We start from the raw sequence: 18,029 nt of genomic DNA, 5'->3' as shown, positions 1-18,029 counted from the left end.
TATGATTACATTAATTATTTGGGTTCTTTCTCATTTTTCGAGCTGCGTCTAATTTTGAAAACGTTCTTGGACACCTTTTGAATGATTTTTCAAATTCTTAAAATACCCATATGTATATATTATATTCATAATGCATAGTATATATTATATAGATTACGGGCAATGCGTGGGCTTAGAAACAAAAAGTGCAATTTCAAAATATAAAATTATCCAGGAGAGCCATTTCAAACTATTTTAAATTAAAACTGTCTTATCTAACCGGACCTACAATGATGGATATGAGCTTGAATTAGTACCTTTTGGTTCTGAGCCCAAGCATTTTATTTATTTATTTATTATGACGTATACAATCGTGCAAATTTGTGCCCTGTCAATTTGGTCCTGCCCAAACAATTTAACAGCGAATACAAACTGCAAATCATTTTTTGTGCAATAGTTTTTACTAAATTTATTATTATTAATAATTATATAATATTGATGGAAAAAAAACAAAAACAAATTGTTAATTTAATAATAATTATTATACTTTTAGTACCTACATGGAGTTTCTTAAAAAAATCACTTAAAACAACGTTTCAACACGCAACTGTTGTCGTTGTTATTGAGAAACAAATTGATAATAATACTCACTGCGGGACGTATAATATACAAATAGTTGTGTAACAGCTTATAAAACGCTTTGGCGACGAGATTTTTTCGACAATACCTCTTATTATTATAGATGCAAGGCGCTTGTGACCTAAATGGTAACTGAACGCATTAAAACTATAAAAAAAAATTTTACTACAAAGATAGAAACAAATAAATACATATTTCTAGGGACATAACAAAAAAAATATTGTATATAACACGTCTTGAGACCTGCACGCCACACTGCACGCTGGCCGCGGTGTACAATTACTTAAGAGTTACTGAGCAAACGTAACATTTGGTGAACGGTTGATGACTTCGAAAATAAAGTGATGCCATATATAATTAGCTATGGTTTATTAGCAATTACTATAAAAAGTAAAAGAGTAATTTTTTTTGCTGCAACTTTGTTATGGGTTCAGTATTATATTTGTGTGCGCCAGTACCTAAGTACCTACAACGATATCGTAAAGTTGTATGATTAAAATAATTAATTAAAAATTAAATTGTTTATCAAACCAAAACTTTGATTCGAGCTGCTGGAAATTTTCATGCTAGCAATTGAATAATAAGTACCTGTAGTTTGTATTTCAAACCCACTCTGCACTCCATTGTAGTCTGATACCTCGATACGAATTTATGATAATGATGCAGGGTTGATAAAGTCACTTTGGTTCCAAGAGCCTTAGAAGTTTTGATGGTCACCCTTCGATTAAAATGAATATTAAATTTAAGTCGGGTCCTTATTTGTGGAGTGTGTATTCGTGGACAAAATTTAAAATACTTAACATTAAACAAGTTTCAATAATATTTCATAATATATTGGTGTTTTTTTTTAAACTGTTTGAGGGGATCATTTATGTATTTTTTTGTTCAAGTCATCATACACCTACCTTAGAGAAGGACCAGCCTTACAGGTCCCTTCCACATGCCTGTATTTATATTTCGGACCATTTTAATATTTAGCTACTCACTAAAAAAAATAAGTTTTCTTAGTTTTTAATTAATATTTTACACCTCAATAGTCCCAGTTGACAGTATCTTTCAGTAATACTAATTTAGCATAATATTAGCCTAGGTACTGATAATAAAATTACGTAGGTAATATTATAGGGCCTGTAGGTGATGAATCGGTATAGGAAAACTGTGTTAATAGAGTATTACAAATTATAATGCCTAATAAGTACGCGTAGGTACGGTGAACATTAATATTTCAATTTTTGTTTTTTTTCTTTTTTAATTTTGGCATACTGCAGATACAACATACTTAGGTAGCTGCACCAGTGAATTGAGCTTTTAAAACATACTTCCATTGACAATATTACATTGTTACACTTTATCACCATTTACAGCATTCGATGATGTTGCTTTTTTTCGGAAAACATTACAGCTCGTTAAACTATTACTGTAGTAAGCTGTACTAACGAGCAACGACTGAGAAAATATTAACGAACTATTGCCCAATTTCACGTTAATGATAATCTAATAATGAACCGAGTTATAAGTATTTTAAAGGGTGACAGCGAATGTGCGGTTTAATACGTTTAAATAATTTTAATCTTCTCTGCAGGATTGTATAAACTTTCAAACAGGCAACAGCCAGTCACTACCAAAAAATTAAAGCAACATTCACTCTGAAAGAAAACAGTAAAAGCATTTATAAATAACTATTATCATTGAGTTAATCAGAACTTATTATTGTTCCACAAAATTATTTTCATGGTATAGGTAAAGGATATCATTTGATATAGAATATTTATTATTTTATATTGAAATTAAAAAAAAAACAAGTCAAAACTACTATATTTTTTTTAAATACTTGTACCTACCTATTATAACTATCATAACTAATGTGGTTGTAATCGGTTCATTTATTAAATTTTCAACAACTTTTTGACTACCACTTAACTTTTATTAAGTACAACATATTATGATGTAGTGACATACCATAATAAAATATTATCCATGTCGCGTACCTAATATATTTACTGTCTCGGATCAGCTATAATGGTTGCATAACGTTTGTATATATTTTAAAAAACCAATGTTTACATGAATGTAGGAAAAATATTATGAGTGCATGTAAAGAGAAAACAAGAATAAAAAATGGTTCATCTCCAGTTTCAGAAAAACGTTACATTAATGTAATGCACCAACTATTGACAACCGTTAATAATATTATTCAAATTTCTGTAGTAAAACTTTCACATTTTGTGAGCCTAATTTTAGATATTGACTGGAAAAAACAAACCAATTGCGTTAAATGTTGAACGGTCATATTTTTGTAGTTATACGTACCCAATATCTTATAGATCAATTAGGTAGAATTTAAAATATGATTAGAAAATAAATATTTATTCCATAAATTATAGTTATAGCAAATCGTTTATTTAAATAAATAAAATCTTTTGCAATTTGTATACATGACATAATAATGATGTTTATGTTCTTTATTATTAAATGAAGGTACATACATAGGTAAATAATATGATAATATAGTATAACAAAATATATTAAAATCAATTTCTATGCTAATGAGTAGGTGCCTATTTACCTACTGACTAGCATTACCCTGAATATCACACTGTGTGAATTATTCACACATAATAAAATATAGTTTCTCAGAAGGTATCATATTTTATATGAGGTATAAAATATGTCAAAATATATCGGTTCTCGCCAGGAATATCAATAAAAAAAATAACTTGTCAATACAACACGATGATCGTTTTCGAAAGTTCACCATGAATAATTTGGTCGATCGTGAAACCAAAGCTGTACAATAAACACGATTATAATACACAATATTATGCACATTATGCATCACACAAAGCAGTTCACAGGACACGTCTACTCATTTACATTGTTCATCTTCGTGGCTTATTAAATAATAATAATAGAAATTATTAACAGCGACGAGCAATACAATTACTAATTGTTTCAATATTGACTGTGGGTACAACAATTATTTATTTATTTTAAGCCATATATACCTACTCTAAAGTCACAGTAGTTTATTACTTCACTCTTTGGGTAGGTAATTTATTACTGCGCTGTATAAATTCATATAATGCAATAGGAGCCGTCGTACACTTAACAAAATAAATAGACGTTTTAATTAATGAAAACAACGAGACTAATGTACGTCATTAACTTCTTTATTATACGCGCGGAGAGTTTCTCTGCATTACATACGAATAGAGCGCCTCCAATATTTTAACCAGTATTACAGCAGTGTTACAATTAGTTACATACCCAGTCTTAACACTATAACATTAACATACTATAGTCATAGGTGCAATTAAGGAGGGAAGCTTGTGAGGGCTTCGGCAACCAGTTGTATCAGTAGCACTCGCCGTTTTTTAACCATATTTTTGTTTGAAATATCAGTTATCAGAGTTTGTGCTGCTGATGCAATTCTAAGCCTCCCAGAAAAATGTCTCTAGTTGCACCTATGACGATCGTCGAAATCACTTATACAAGCATTCAGATAACTACGGAAAGATTATGTAGCAAAACTATTAGAAACGTATAATAAGATAACAAATATAAAAAAATGATACAACTAGTTGAGTCTGTATCGTTATTTTATTTGAACGACCTGCGATCGTATCCGGTGCAGTTAAAAGCATAACGCACACAATATTATAATATCGATGACTGGTGTACCGAATGGCCTGAAGGGTAGGGGAGAGTAGTACGTTGTGGATCAACACTCGAGATCTAAATACGATACCAATGACCTGGGCACGGGTAATTGCGCGATGCCGTGCGGTAGATTGAAGTTTTGGTGCAACGCTTTGCGCACGGCGCACCTGGCCAGGTGCAGCAATGTCGGCGTCACCGGAACGACTTTGACGACACTGCTGACACCACCGCCGGCGCTGTCACATTCGTCATAATCATCGCGGCTGCCATACCCGCCGCCACTGCCGTCCTTGTCACCGCTGACACTGCCGTGTCCGCCACCCTCGCAGGCGACAGCTCTGAGCAGCAGTTCCAGGCATGACTGGACGCGATCGGGGAACGGCGGGCCACGGTCCTGGTCGGCGCAACGGCGGCGTAAGTACGCGATGGCCGCGCGCACTGACCGCTCGTCTGGGCCGTACCGCAACAGCATGGCCACAGCAGCCAGGTCTCCCGTGGCCGTGGCCACCATCACGGGAGCCGCCCGGTACGACCGCATCCAGACGTCCTGCATTCGGCGGCCGTCGAGTAGGAGTCTAGCGCGCGTCGCCCGGTCCAGATAGAACGCCAGCGCCGTCCGGTTGTCGGCGACGGTCGCCCCGAAGTCCGTCCACCGGCCACTGATCATGCGCGCCACTTTGCTGCCCACCACGGCGCCCTCGAAAAGCTTTTCCAACGTTTTCTCGCACCTGCCATGACACATAAAATAATAATAGTAATAATAATACGTTTTTCCGTTATAACGGTCGTAATGAACATAAACATGATATAATGATATTCGTATAACTACACTCGTGGCTTAGATTTAAATGCAAATGCATAATTTTGTATACATTTGACTTGAAATCACTCTGGTCAGAGATCTATATGTATATAAGGTTCATGATTGTTTATGAATATTAATACTAATAATAATTCTTGTATGGATTAAATAATATTATGGTATTAGCATATACCTATTTTTATGCAAACGTTCATCACTGCATTTCTTTTTTGCATATTCCGAATTACAACACATTAAATGCATATTTCTGCATAATAGCAACATATAAAGTTGCATTCGTCGTAAACATTCGAGGAAACAGTTAAAACTATATTACCTACTGAACTTGCGCGCCTTAATGGAAGACCGTGCTTCGTGATACTCGTAACTTAAAATCTTCAATGTAGAACAAAATAAATATAAACAATTTTTTTAATTATTTTAAACATCATATAATACCCTATATTTTGTATTTTTTAGAATATAAATCTTGGACCATTATTATTCATATTGAAGCGGTGGAAACTCCCCTATATTATTATTTTTTTTTTTTTTGCTATATTTTAAAATATTACCTAATATGTGGTATAATACTTTTACACTTTTTTATCTCGCGTACACATTATAGTGTACATTGTATGTCCACCTATAAACATGAAGTAATGTAGTTGGTTTATCGGAATAATTATCAATAAATTATATTGTATTTGGCAGAATAAAAAATATTATAACAGTACCATTAATAATACTAGGGACCGATGACTGCGAGACATGACTTTAATTGTAGTTTATTTCCTTGAAAATCTATACAGCACACTATAATAAAAGTACCACATATCATTACAGAGGAATTATTGTCACAGGTTACATTGACATATCAGCATTTATATTATTTTGTTAGGGCAATTAATCGAGGGCAAAGTGCAATTATCTTAAGTTTTGCAACGTAGTAAAATCATGTGTACTTACATCAGTTGTGTTTTGGGTAGGAGCAGAGAAAGGGTTAACACGTAAATTATCAATAGCTTACGTATTAAGCAGTACCTATGATAGTACCAATAATAATAATTAGGGTCGGATGACTGTAGTGGGACATGACTTGTAGCGGATTACCGCGAAAATCTATACAGTACACTATATAGATTCCACGTATTATTATTGTCATAAGGTTATATTATTTAACACGTCTGCATTTCTGTTATTATTTTGTTAGGCCAAAGTGCAATGCGTGTGAGTTGTTAACCGTACAAAATCATGTGCACTTACATAAGTTGTGTTTTGGGTTGAAGTAGAGAAAGGGTTAACACGCCGTTGCTGTTATTTCACATCCTATATTATATGCATTTTTATGGCTTTGCACTCGGCCTGGGCGTAATACGCATAATGCGCACGTACCACAACAATAATAAAAATATTCGAAGTTATCATATTCGTATAATATTATGATATAAGTCGTAACACCGACCGCGACGACCCGTAACGGGTGTTGGGCCAGTGGGTCAATAGGTGATCGTCCGGTGGTCATGAGTCAAGACCGGGTTCTGATTTTTAACTCGATTGGCATCATCGCGGCGCCAATCGAAAATGACCAATTTCTTCGAAGTAATATTGTAACTAATTACGCGTTTATAATATCGTTATTATATTATCACGCGCTAGTTTCCGCAAGTACCAATCCTACACTGCAATAGCTATTCCATGCAAACGACTTGGAACAAAACCACAAAAATCGCTTTATGTATTTCTTTATTATTATTATCGTCTGTTTCGCGGGTACGCATGTGCTGTAAGACAGGATAACTACGTTCGAATAAATCTTTAGTATATCATTATATTATGGATCAAATCCGAAAGCCTAGTGGCTAGTGTATGTAATCAATAAAAATTCTCCCAGGCCAGGTTATGATCTGTTTGATTGAAAAAATCGATTAAAATAGTGTATTATCGGCAATGAGTATATTATATTGTTTGCAAATTAATAATTACTAAAAACAATAACATTCTCTGATTTTTATATCATCATAAAAAAAAAGAAATTAAACATGAATCAACAGATTTAATTTATGTATCAGGTAGTCGTTTTGCAAATCTGGTAAAATAAAATTAAAACTAATAGAAAATAAGCAATAGACCAATAAACAAAACGAAAAGTAAATATTAAAAACTAAAAAGTGAAACCCAATATCTCAAATTCTAAGTATTTTACCGTTCAGTAGTTCGTTGGTATAATTTGGTGCATAGGATATAGCCGATACAGGAAGAACAATAACAAAGTAATTGATTCCAAACCAACATCACTAGAACATAACAGATAAATATAGATATTCTTTATTATACAATTTTGTAAAAATTATACATGATGAACAAAATTTAGTACATTTATAATTTTGTTAATCATGTAGGTATTTTTAAAGTTGTAATAACACAACTAAAAATAAATAATAAAAAATCACTTTTGATACGAGGATATTCAAGGAAACTAAAATTAAAATAGGACATTGACATTCATTAGCTATGTAAAATATTAATATATTGCACTGTTATAATATATTAATGAAATTAATTTATGTAAAATGCTTAACTAAGTGTTACCAATCCCATACGTGGTAGACAAATGCAGTTATTAAAAAATCATTAACACACTTTACAAATGTAAAAAAAATAAAATTCAATACATGGATAATACAGGTACCTACCACATAAAAGTTAACTAACCAATAAGAAATCTTTAGAATGCGTAACTAATGAAGTTACTAAAAAAAACATCCATAAAAAAATTTAAGGTATGGTTTAAAATTAAATGTAAGTATATATTTTTTTTTTTTAGTTTTCAACATAATAAACGTAATGATACTAAAAGCAATGCGCAAGTGATACTCGTAAACTAATCATTGTAATCAACTTTTACTTAAATTAAAATAACTCTTATGGCGTTAGTTCAAAAATATAAAATTAAAAATTAAAATACATCTAAATTAATACCTATACTCTATAGTATACCTATTAGATAATGAAAAGTAGGTATATTATGACGTTTTATATCATGATAATATATAAATACAACAACACAGAGCTCAACTGGTCAAATATAATTATACAATTAAACTACTTACAATTTTAAATAACTGTTAATAAGAATTGAGAACAATTGACAACATTTTTCACATAATTACTTATTACTCGTAAATTATTTTTCTTAACCAGAATCTAATATAAAGTCTGAATTTAGTTTTGTAAAACAAAAAATTATACCAAAGTATTTGTGCTTAACGGATATTTCGTAATCAAAATCCATAAAAATCAAGTACAATAATAATTGAATATCAAATATAGCCGACCCAACACTCGTAGGTATATAATAGTGTGTACCCACATTATGTGGTTTTCATAATTTTAATGTAATCTAAGCTAACCATTGTGATTGTGTACAAACAAAGTTACAGTTATAAGCAGACCTAACTATGGGATATAATATTATGGAATATAATACCTATATAGTTTTTTGATGATTATCGTTTTCAAGGATTTCGCTTTCTTGAATGTATCTAATAATATCTATACTTCGTTAGTCTTAACGCAGGATGAATAGCAAAGTTGAATTTTATCATAAATCCAAGGATACAGTTCGTTAAGTATGTTCACATTTTTTTTAAATCCATTAAACCTGAGTATAGGTATATGAATGTTCTTAATACTTAGGATTAGCCTCTAAACACGAGTATACATTTTATTTCGAATGTATCAGACAAGAAACTTGTGCTATAATATTAATAATGTTAGTAAAATGCATTCAAATGATACAATAAGTACCACCTACACTACCAAGGATCTAAATATTTTTGTCATAAACACAAACGCTAACTAATTATAGGTATTTTACTTCCAGACTACCTGAAAGTTAAAAACTAGTGAAAATAGTATAAATTATGTACAATACTTGCAAAAATTGTTTTTTTTTTTTTAATGATAATACAAAAATATTTTGTGATAATTTATTATAGTACTTACACAAAAATTTGCTAAACATTATTTGGCCAACTACCATGACTATCAATGCTGTATAAGTTTAATAACTTCTTAATAATACTCGACAAATTATTTTATTGTCATTTTATACGTACAATTATGTTTATAATGTACAATATATATATATGCATTACACAAACATTTTATATTTATAGTAATAAATAATAACCAGTAGGCAATAACCGGTAACCAATAAACTAGGATGAATAAGGCGCTTGTATATTAAAATTAAAATTGACCTATTTGACTTCTACGCAATTTAAATAAAACATTCATATACAAGACGTTAAGTTTTTAACCGAATGGGAACGAAAGTAAGACTAAAAATACTGTAACATTAATAGTTCCGAGAAATTGTAGGTCATAATATTATTATTATTATTATTATTATAAATGCACTTCCGGACCATGAGCTACGCGGTACCTACATAGAATTACAACTACAGACATCGACACGGTCTTCTGGCGTTTCGTTAAAGTGTTTGTCTTGGACATGTGTCAACTCGCACTCTTCCACTTTTAAAAAATATTATCCTACACGATTTTTAAGCCCCATATATTCCATTTACCATGAAAGCATTGAAATAAACATTCGTAATTAACGGACATTTGAATATAAATAAAATATACTATAGGTAAATTGTAATTTTTTTTTTGGCACACTTATATACATATGTGTGTTATTGACAATGATGTACAGCAGGCACCTACATATTATTATTAGCATATATTGACGTAAGAAAAATCACACTTCATACTCGACATTAATCAGTAATACCTATAACATTCAAGTCCCATATAGATCAAAATGTATGAAAAAATAACTCATCTTCAACTACCTACCTGTAAGCATTCTGACAGCTCCTATCAAACTTTCGTAAAAAAGAAACGTTTGGCAATAATGCCCATCATTTCTATTTCGTGATGGCTTATATATATTACGTTATACGTGAGTTGAAATTCAATACGATAATGTAATTATAATAAATAAATACAAATGTATTTTTATCTATCTGAATGATGATATCTCTAATACCACTTACGGAATGTCAATGAATATTTTTCCCAACTAGGCCAAGTAAAGTCAACAAACTTGTAATCAAAACGTACCACTCTCAAATCATACCGTATTATAGGCTTGACATCCCGAGGTATTAGGGAGGACCCCACACATAAGCTCCACTGGCCTTGTGCTACAATGGAATAACAATAACTCCGGATATTAATTGGTGGCATTTGCGCCGTATGATCGTATGAATACAAATATTGCAAACTAATTATTTTGTACGTGTCGAAAGAGACACTAAATAATACATCAGGGCAAATTTTAAATTTGGTTTCTTTGGCTCAAGGTCAGGACGATAATGTGTAAACAAACGAAAAATCGTGACTGGGAAATAATAGTACAAACACAATGTTTGACAACGTACACAAAACTACTAACGTACTAACTTCATGTTTTTTTTTGCGTTTTAAATTATATTTTAAACTAAATTTTAATTAAATAGGTGAAAATTTTCTAATATTTAAAACGCATATTGTCAATATAATATGATATTATACAAATAAATTTTACCTAGTTATTAAAACAACATTCGAAAATTTTAATAGGCTTCAAATTTTGTTTTACATGAAAATAATGTAATTTAAACGAACTATTGTTTTAACCAGACTTAAAAACTAAAGTACTTTAATTTTACAGCTCCCGTCACACGAAGGTTTAATGCGGTGATTTAGCAATCCCTTACCAAGCGTGAAATGCATACAAATATAATTCATTAAAACTATTCAAAACTTATTCAATACCAATGCACAATGTGTAATATAAGCTATCAATAACACATTATTTTACTCTTTAACGGGGTAGCTAGATTACTAATTAAAAATCTAAAGTATTTTAAAATTAAACATACTATTCACGATTTACGTCGTTTGGATGTTTCAATAATATGTGTGAGTGTTATGTATTAATGTTAAATACAGTATTTGAATAATTTGCACCAACTACAATTTGGTAGTATGAATTTGTCGATTAGTTTTAATTTTTAAAATTTAAATACATTCTATAATAAGGAGGGGTATTTTTATATAATATGACCAGAGATAGGATATCTAGCCACTTTAAAAATGTTTTTTTCTATTAGTCCAAATACATTGGTCGTCAATTATATCCATGATTTGCCTCACAATGAATTTTATTAAACAATTTGTCTTTTATATGTTTGCATATTTTAATCAAAATGCAAATAACTGCATATTATCTAGTAATAGATTTTCGAGGATTTATTTGTATAAGCGAATGTAAAATCTTATTTATCTTATAAATATCTGTAATTGTTGTGTTTTTAAGTCAAAAATATTAAATATGACACCTATATTTTATTTTTTTAAATTTTTTTTTAAACATCGTTGCATGATTATCATCCGGCGTTACATGATTTACATGATTTAAATATGTTGAATTTACATTACATCAATTTACTATTATGTATTTATACTTGCAGTTTTCATTGTATTTTTAGGCAGTTTATTCAATTAGAAAATATATATGATACATGATATTTATAAACTAACGTATATAACAAATGTATATATTTTTACAATTATTGAATGCACTTAAATCCTAGCCCTACGTATAAGGACATGACTATCTTCAGCTTTATGCAAAATGTTCAAACCTCAACACTAATAAGCAGTATATAAGTACGTTAAAAGAGTATTGATGTATTTGTCATAATTTATTTTTTATTTTAAATGTGTAATGGTCCAGTTTTTTGAAATGAAAATGTTTATAAGTAAGTACCTATTATAAGTGCATTGGTCCTTTTCCCACGTTTCAGTTTATAGCTTGACCTTGTATAATAAAAAATCAAATGTGCATAGTAGACCCTAATTCTAATACATGACGTAACGAATTGTATTTTTTAATATCTCATCGGATCCGAATTAGAAATACGATTAAAAAAAAATTAACTGTAGTGCAAACACCTATCCCGATAACAAAACATTCTAAAACGAGCAATCCATTACACAATAACATTTAATATTCGTCATGGTTTTCACAGTGTATTGCGATTCCAACATAATAATAATGTCATGTAGGTATATAAATATTTTTTTTCTTGATTCTGAAACTCTTAATATTTTACTTATCATCGTCGTTCCTGACTTAAATATCCGAAATAATAAATTGCAAATCAAACGTTTGAATTCGAAATGGCTAACATATTATAAATAATACATACAGCACTGTAATACATGTTATACTATACCTAGTCTATATTACTAGCCATATGTTCTCTTTATACGATTCACGGCTATTCTAAAATCTAAAAATCTTAATATTTTTGACCGGAAATATATATTGTTCAACTTACGCAAAAGGAATAGAAATAAGACGTTTGTTTACTTAAAAATAGAAACTATATTATTATGTTAAAGTGTTTCTTCTTTTTTTTTTACTCAAACTAAATTAAAAAATAAAACGCATAATACATTACTATTCTTGGAGCGACAAATGTGTATTATTTGCATAATCTACCATTTACAGTCATTTCAATTTTCGCGATACCTACCTACCTATTTACGCATATATTATAATTTATTTCATTTCTTATGCTAGAGTGCGATTTCGTAAAATATGATACTTTACTAACTTTGCATACTTTATATACCTACCATTATACACGGATGAAGAACATTATATTATTTAAAATGAAAATAAATACTTTTTTCAAGAGTGGCATACATATTATTAAGTTAAATTACGCCTATTACACAGAGCAAATCTTAGTAATTGCGCCTGTACTTACCGAGACATAGACATTAGGTACAAACAAATAGCTGACGATTTTAAAAAGGTATTTTCTTAATTAAACATTTTATTGTTAATATGATAGTTTTAAAAAATGACCTTAAATAAATTAGTCCGTATAAATCTATATAATGGGTACCTATATCTATATATATATATATACACGATACATACGCATGAATCGTATGATACGTGAAAATGACGTAAACGTTGTTAACCATATTATATAAGTATATTAATGATTTAGTTATTTTAGCTATTTTAAGGACTTTCTATGCATCTTATAATGTCTAATTCAAATAAAATTCAATCTATAGGACATAAAAAAAAAATATTTTATTTTATTTGTTTACTTTGTACTTTTGTGGATGATTCATTTTTTCTTGGAATACACTGAATATACACGGATACGATTGTTCATTTTGTAATCTAATTAGCCCGAAGAAAGTATTTCTCTTTTTTTTATTCGTAATTATTCAATTACAAAGTGGCTCTTTATATCTTTATAACTAGGTGCTTTTATTAAATACAATAATTTGTAATTTTAATTTTACATTTTTTTCCCACAATATAACAATAAAAAGTTCCTTGTAGTAAAAAAAAATATAATTTATTGTTCCTTGTTTTCTTAATTTTAGTACATATTTTTCATTTGGTAGGATAGTGTATGACTGCAAGCAAGGTTATAGTTAACTTAAAATTAAAACTAAACTTCAAACCAATTTTGATAACATTACTTTTAACATTGAATTGTTTAATGAAAGATCATTATTATAGATTGATAAAAAAACTTTTTCTGGTATAATGGTATTTCAATATTGTGCTAACTAATATAACAACCAATTACTACAATAATAAGAAACAGATTTATTGATTTCATATTAATATGTCGGATATTATGAATGATAGTGATATTAAGTGTATTATTTTTATTAATCTGAATGAGGTGTGTACGATCAAATATGACTATATATAGAAACGAAATATGATTCAGTTGATGTTCTAATGAGATGCTTTCATGCGCTTTGTATGCAGACTTCAAAATCTGTAGTATGTCACTTACTTATAGATTATATACTATAGGGGCCTGAGATATATAACAATCCTAATATAAACTCATTTAATCACCTTCCGAAGGTTAATTAGTATGTAGTAAAATACTAACGAAGTGTTTGAAATTTTAAAAACCATAACTTAATGAGGTAATGACAATCGATACTATAAATGATTCGAAGTAATTGTATAATTGTTTAATTTTATTTTCTTTGATTTTTTTGGACTTTATTTTATCAAGTTATCTATAAATGTGGTTATTCCTTGCTTAAATAAAAACCTTATAATAATACTACTTTCAGCTCGCAATATCATCGGACTTTGTAAAGTGTATAATTTGACCATAAACTCTTTCCTACTCCAAAAATTGAATGTATACAAGCGGCTTCCGCTTCCGAAATATTTCTTATGTTTCGTATTATGATGTATGTATAATGTAAACAAGTCTGGGAGTTCTAAGCTGACGACGAAACATTTTACGAAAATAAGCATTAACAAACGGTATGCAGGATGTGATATAATAGTACTAAAATACTGAACATAATGTAATAATTGCGCCAAAATCAACTGACAATAATAATAATAATAATAATATTTTTTTTAATTATTGTGTAACGATATTTAAATCTATTTTATTTAATGAAAAATAAACAATTATAATATTTTTAAATTATTTCGTTTGAAGAAAAGGAAAAAAGAGAAACGAACATATTTATTCTAGGTGGTGGCATGATGCCATGATTTATATACTTCAATTACCTATAGATTTCAAACGGTATTATGTTAATCATATAAAAGCACGTAAACGCGATCGGTAGAACAGTAGAGAGTTTATAATATACTGTAGACATTTTCATTAATAAACTTCCTCCTAACGATGAGATTTCTATTTGCTAGGTGATAATAATAATTTTTGTACATCGCTCTCGATGATGATGATATTATTCTTTCACGGATTTCAATCGCAATCGTATTCCGCGGCCGCCGAGTGTCTCGTCGACTATATAATATTAATATACGTTACGCTAATGTCGAAGTGGGACAAATCGAGCAATTCGTCAAGCTAATAACAAGATATTTTATGAGACTGCAGAGACTTCGATCGATTTCATTTGTATAGTATAAGTCACTTCCGATTTAGAGAACTACATATTTAACGTTCGTGGCCCGTGGATTCGTCGAAGTAACCACCTAGGTTTATGGAGGGTTTCCACTCACCGTAGATAGATGTGGTGCCGAAATATACAAGGCAATTCACCAAGCGCGCTCACACCTCTATTTTTCCAAAAATAAATGAATTTGTTCAAACACTGATTTTCGGAACTTTTGGGTATACGCCTTTAGGACCACATTTTCAATTGCTGAGATTTGTTTACGATTTAGAGCGAATGTCTAGTGGCAATGTTAACTTTTCACTTTTAAATGAAAATCGCATTTTTTCTCGGTGAATTTTTAATCAGACGCCTTTTTTGGAAACACCGATGTATCTAAATCAAAATCCGAATGAGTTGTATTTGACTTAATAAATTTTGTGCACTAAGAATAATAGGTCCACGATAGTGCGTTTGAAACATGTATAGCGGATACCGGATGTTTTGAATTTAAGACGAAAGTTATTAATTTATTAATCTATCAAAATTGTATAGCACATGAGTGAAAATATTTGAGTATAATAAAATATACTTCATCCTGTAATATTAGGTACGTTTATATTTTTATAAAACCATTTTTAAAGACTATTCTTAGTACCTATTATATATATTCATATTGATATTAATAACCAAGAAGTGAATAGTTTATTGTTTATTTTTCAATTTAGATGTATTGACATTTAAACAATAAAAAACAACATCTAATTAAAAAAAGTTGAAACTCATTTGGAAAAAAATTAATTTGTATTAATACAGGACACTTCTTAATTGGTATAATAAATCTGAATAATTGAATATGTGGAACTGGAGTAAACTTATAAATTATTATAGAAAAAATGAGGTTGATGCCTGCAGATATCACCGGTTTATGTATAATAAATTGAGAGTGGTCTCCCGTAACGACTTTTTTTCTTGAATTTTACACAAATAGTAGCTAAATGAAATAGCTATGTGAGTCTACAATATAATTTTTATGAATCACTAAATTCTCGAGATTCGACAATTAGGAGGGGGGTTGTGCTGAATTCACATGATTCGTATCACGAATGATAACCCGTTCATTAATCGACAAATAGATATAATTATATTATTATGTTTATGACATTAACATGCACCTATCGAATCGTATAATGGTTTTACTTTTAATAATATTGTCTATATAGGAAATATACAATTAAAAAGTCGGTCGTTTAAATTGTAGTCGTTCGGAGCACGGGACACAACTTCGTGTAACGCTCCGGGGTCCATTGAGTCCTTAATCCGGATTGACTGGATGACGGTCAAAATATCTCACGTAATATGTATTAAATACCTCTAGTAAAATAATAATATCCCACCTCTGACGAATAAAACCTCCAATAGTGGAAAAACGTTAACACACAAACGAGTGCATAAACCACAACAGTATTTTATTTTTATTACTTTAAATGCTGTATTGCACATATTATATTACACATACTCGTATTATCTATCACTTAGATACACAGTAATATTATACACATATATGTAGGTACAGCGAACGCGTATTGAGGACATACAATTAATATTTTTTTTTAATTCTGACGTCTGACGTTTGAAAAACAAAAAAAAAAGAGGAGGGACATGATAACATAATATTATATGATGATACATCATAGCGAAGACGACCGAACTGTACAAATAATTGTATAACACCTATGAGAACCTTAACTATCAAAATGAGTCTGATTCAGCTATTGCCATCCATAGAATTGTAACATATTTCGATGGCAATCGAACAACGTTCAAGAAAATAGATTAGAAGAACTAATAGGGACTTGTTGAGATGGAAGTATCACAGACCATATTTTTAATAATAAATTATGCCATGTATCGTATTTATTAATATGTTCCATTTAACATGAAAATTTAAATAATTTATATCATGCTTGAAACGAATACTTTTATATCAGTACTGTAGTTACTAAAGTTATGCTCTAAATTAAATTCCAATTACATATTTTGTCCTAAGGCTAAGAAACAACAACAAAGTGAACAATAAGGATATACATGAAATAACATAATGCGCATTAAATTGTATATAAGTAGTATATTAATTCGGTACTTTGGTGCATATTATAAACGTATTTTTTTAATTCGAATTATGTCCCTCCCAAGCCTCCCGCCAATACACATTAATTATTTAATGCTATTGACTAAATCAAATTTGCTCTAATCGAATTAACGATCGCATAAAAACTTAGAAAAAACGAAAAATATAACATGGATAAATTACGTGTAAATGGCGGCCAACAGCTCGGCTACGGGTTCGGGACCGGCGTCTGCGTCCATTGCGAAGCGGGCCATCACGTACAGCATGTCGTGGTGTTTGCCAAGCGGACACACGGACCCGTTGTCTCGGACAGCGCGGCCGTGGTAGGCCACGGATCCGGCCACCGCAGCCTCGCAAGCTCGACGCCTGTCCCGGCCGCACCACGGCCCGCACAGCCCGTCCACCACGGTGGCCAGGTACTCGCGGTGCATTGACCGCTTGTAGGCCGGTATCAGTTCGTCGCGTTCCAGTTTGGCCACGATTTGCGCATAGAACTCGTCCAACACAGCCTGCATAGTCACTCCTGAAACGCGTTCGTCAAGACGTGTACGACAGAAAGACAGACAGACAGACAGACAGACAGACAGACAGACAGACAGACCGACCGACCGACCAACCGACCGACCTACCCATTGACCGACCGACTGAACGACAGGCGACAATGACGATTTATGATTTACCGCCGCCCTCGGAAGCCATAAATCTTAGTTACATATTATTACTAAGCACAGGGTGACTCATCGAGTATGCTCACCCCTATTTTATCCACTTCGTTTAAATGAGTTCGTTAAAATTTTGATTTCCGGAATTTTTAAAAATATTTACATTGTCATG

At 30.8% G+C, this 18,029-nt stretch overlaps 2 protein-coding genes across 2 annotated transcripts in view; one reads left to right on the top strand and one right to left on the bottom strand.

The window, feature by feature from the left end:
- LOC111030657 (guanylate cyclase soluble subunit beta-1) overlaps window positions 1-18,029 on the top strand; it is a 35,041-nt gene that overhangs the window by 14,366 nt on the left and 2,646 nt on the right. The gene's annotated exons all lie outside the window — the stretch shown is intronic.
- On the bottom strand, window positions 3,042-17,710 carry LOC111030659. Its single transcript, XM_022310274.1, has 2 exons — window positions 17,379-17,710; window positions 3,042-5,006 (listed from the first exon to the last, which is right to left on the bottom strand). The coding sequence occupies exons 1-2, from the start codon at window positions 17,708-17,710 to the stop codon at window positions 4,340-4,342; spliced, it is 999 nt and encodes a 332-aa protein (XP_022165966.1). The 3' UTR covers window positions 3,042-4,339.

Source organism: Myzus persicae, unplaced genomic scaffold (genome assembly GCF_001856785.1).
Source record: "Myzus persicae strain clone G006 unplaced genomic scaffold, MPER_G0061.0, whole genome shotgun sequence".
NCBI classification, from domain to species: domain Eukaryota; kingdom Metazoa; phylum Arthropoda; class Insecta; order Hemiptera; family Aphididae; genus Myzus; species Myzus persicae.
The sequence above is the reverse complement of the archived record's forward strand: the minus strand, read 5'-3'. Positions and strand labels throughout refer to the sequence as shown.

Bases quoted from the DNA above. Each gene is read 5' to 3' on its own strand.
- LOC111030659 (XM_022310274.1), bottom strand. From the start codon at position 17,710: ATGCAGGCTGTGTTGGACGAGTTCTATGCGCAAATCGTGGCCAAACTG. The intron at 5,007-17,378 runs GTAATTTATCCA...GTGTCATGGCAG, and splicing joins CTGTTGGCCGCCATTTACAC to GTGCGAGAAAACGTTGGAAA.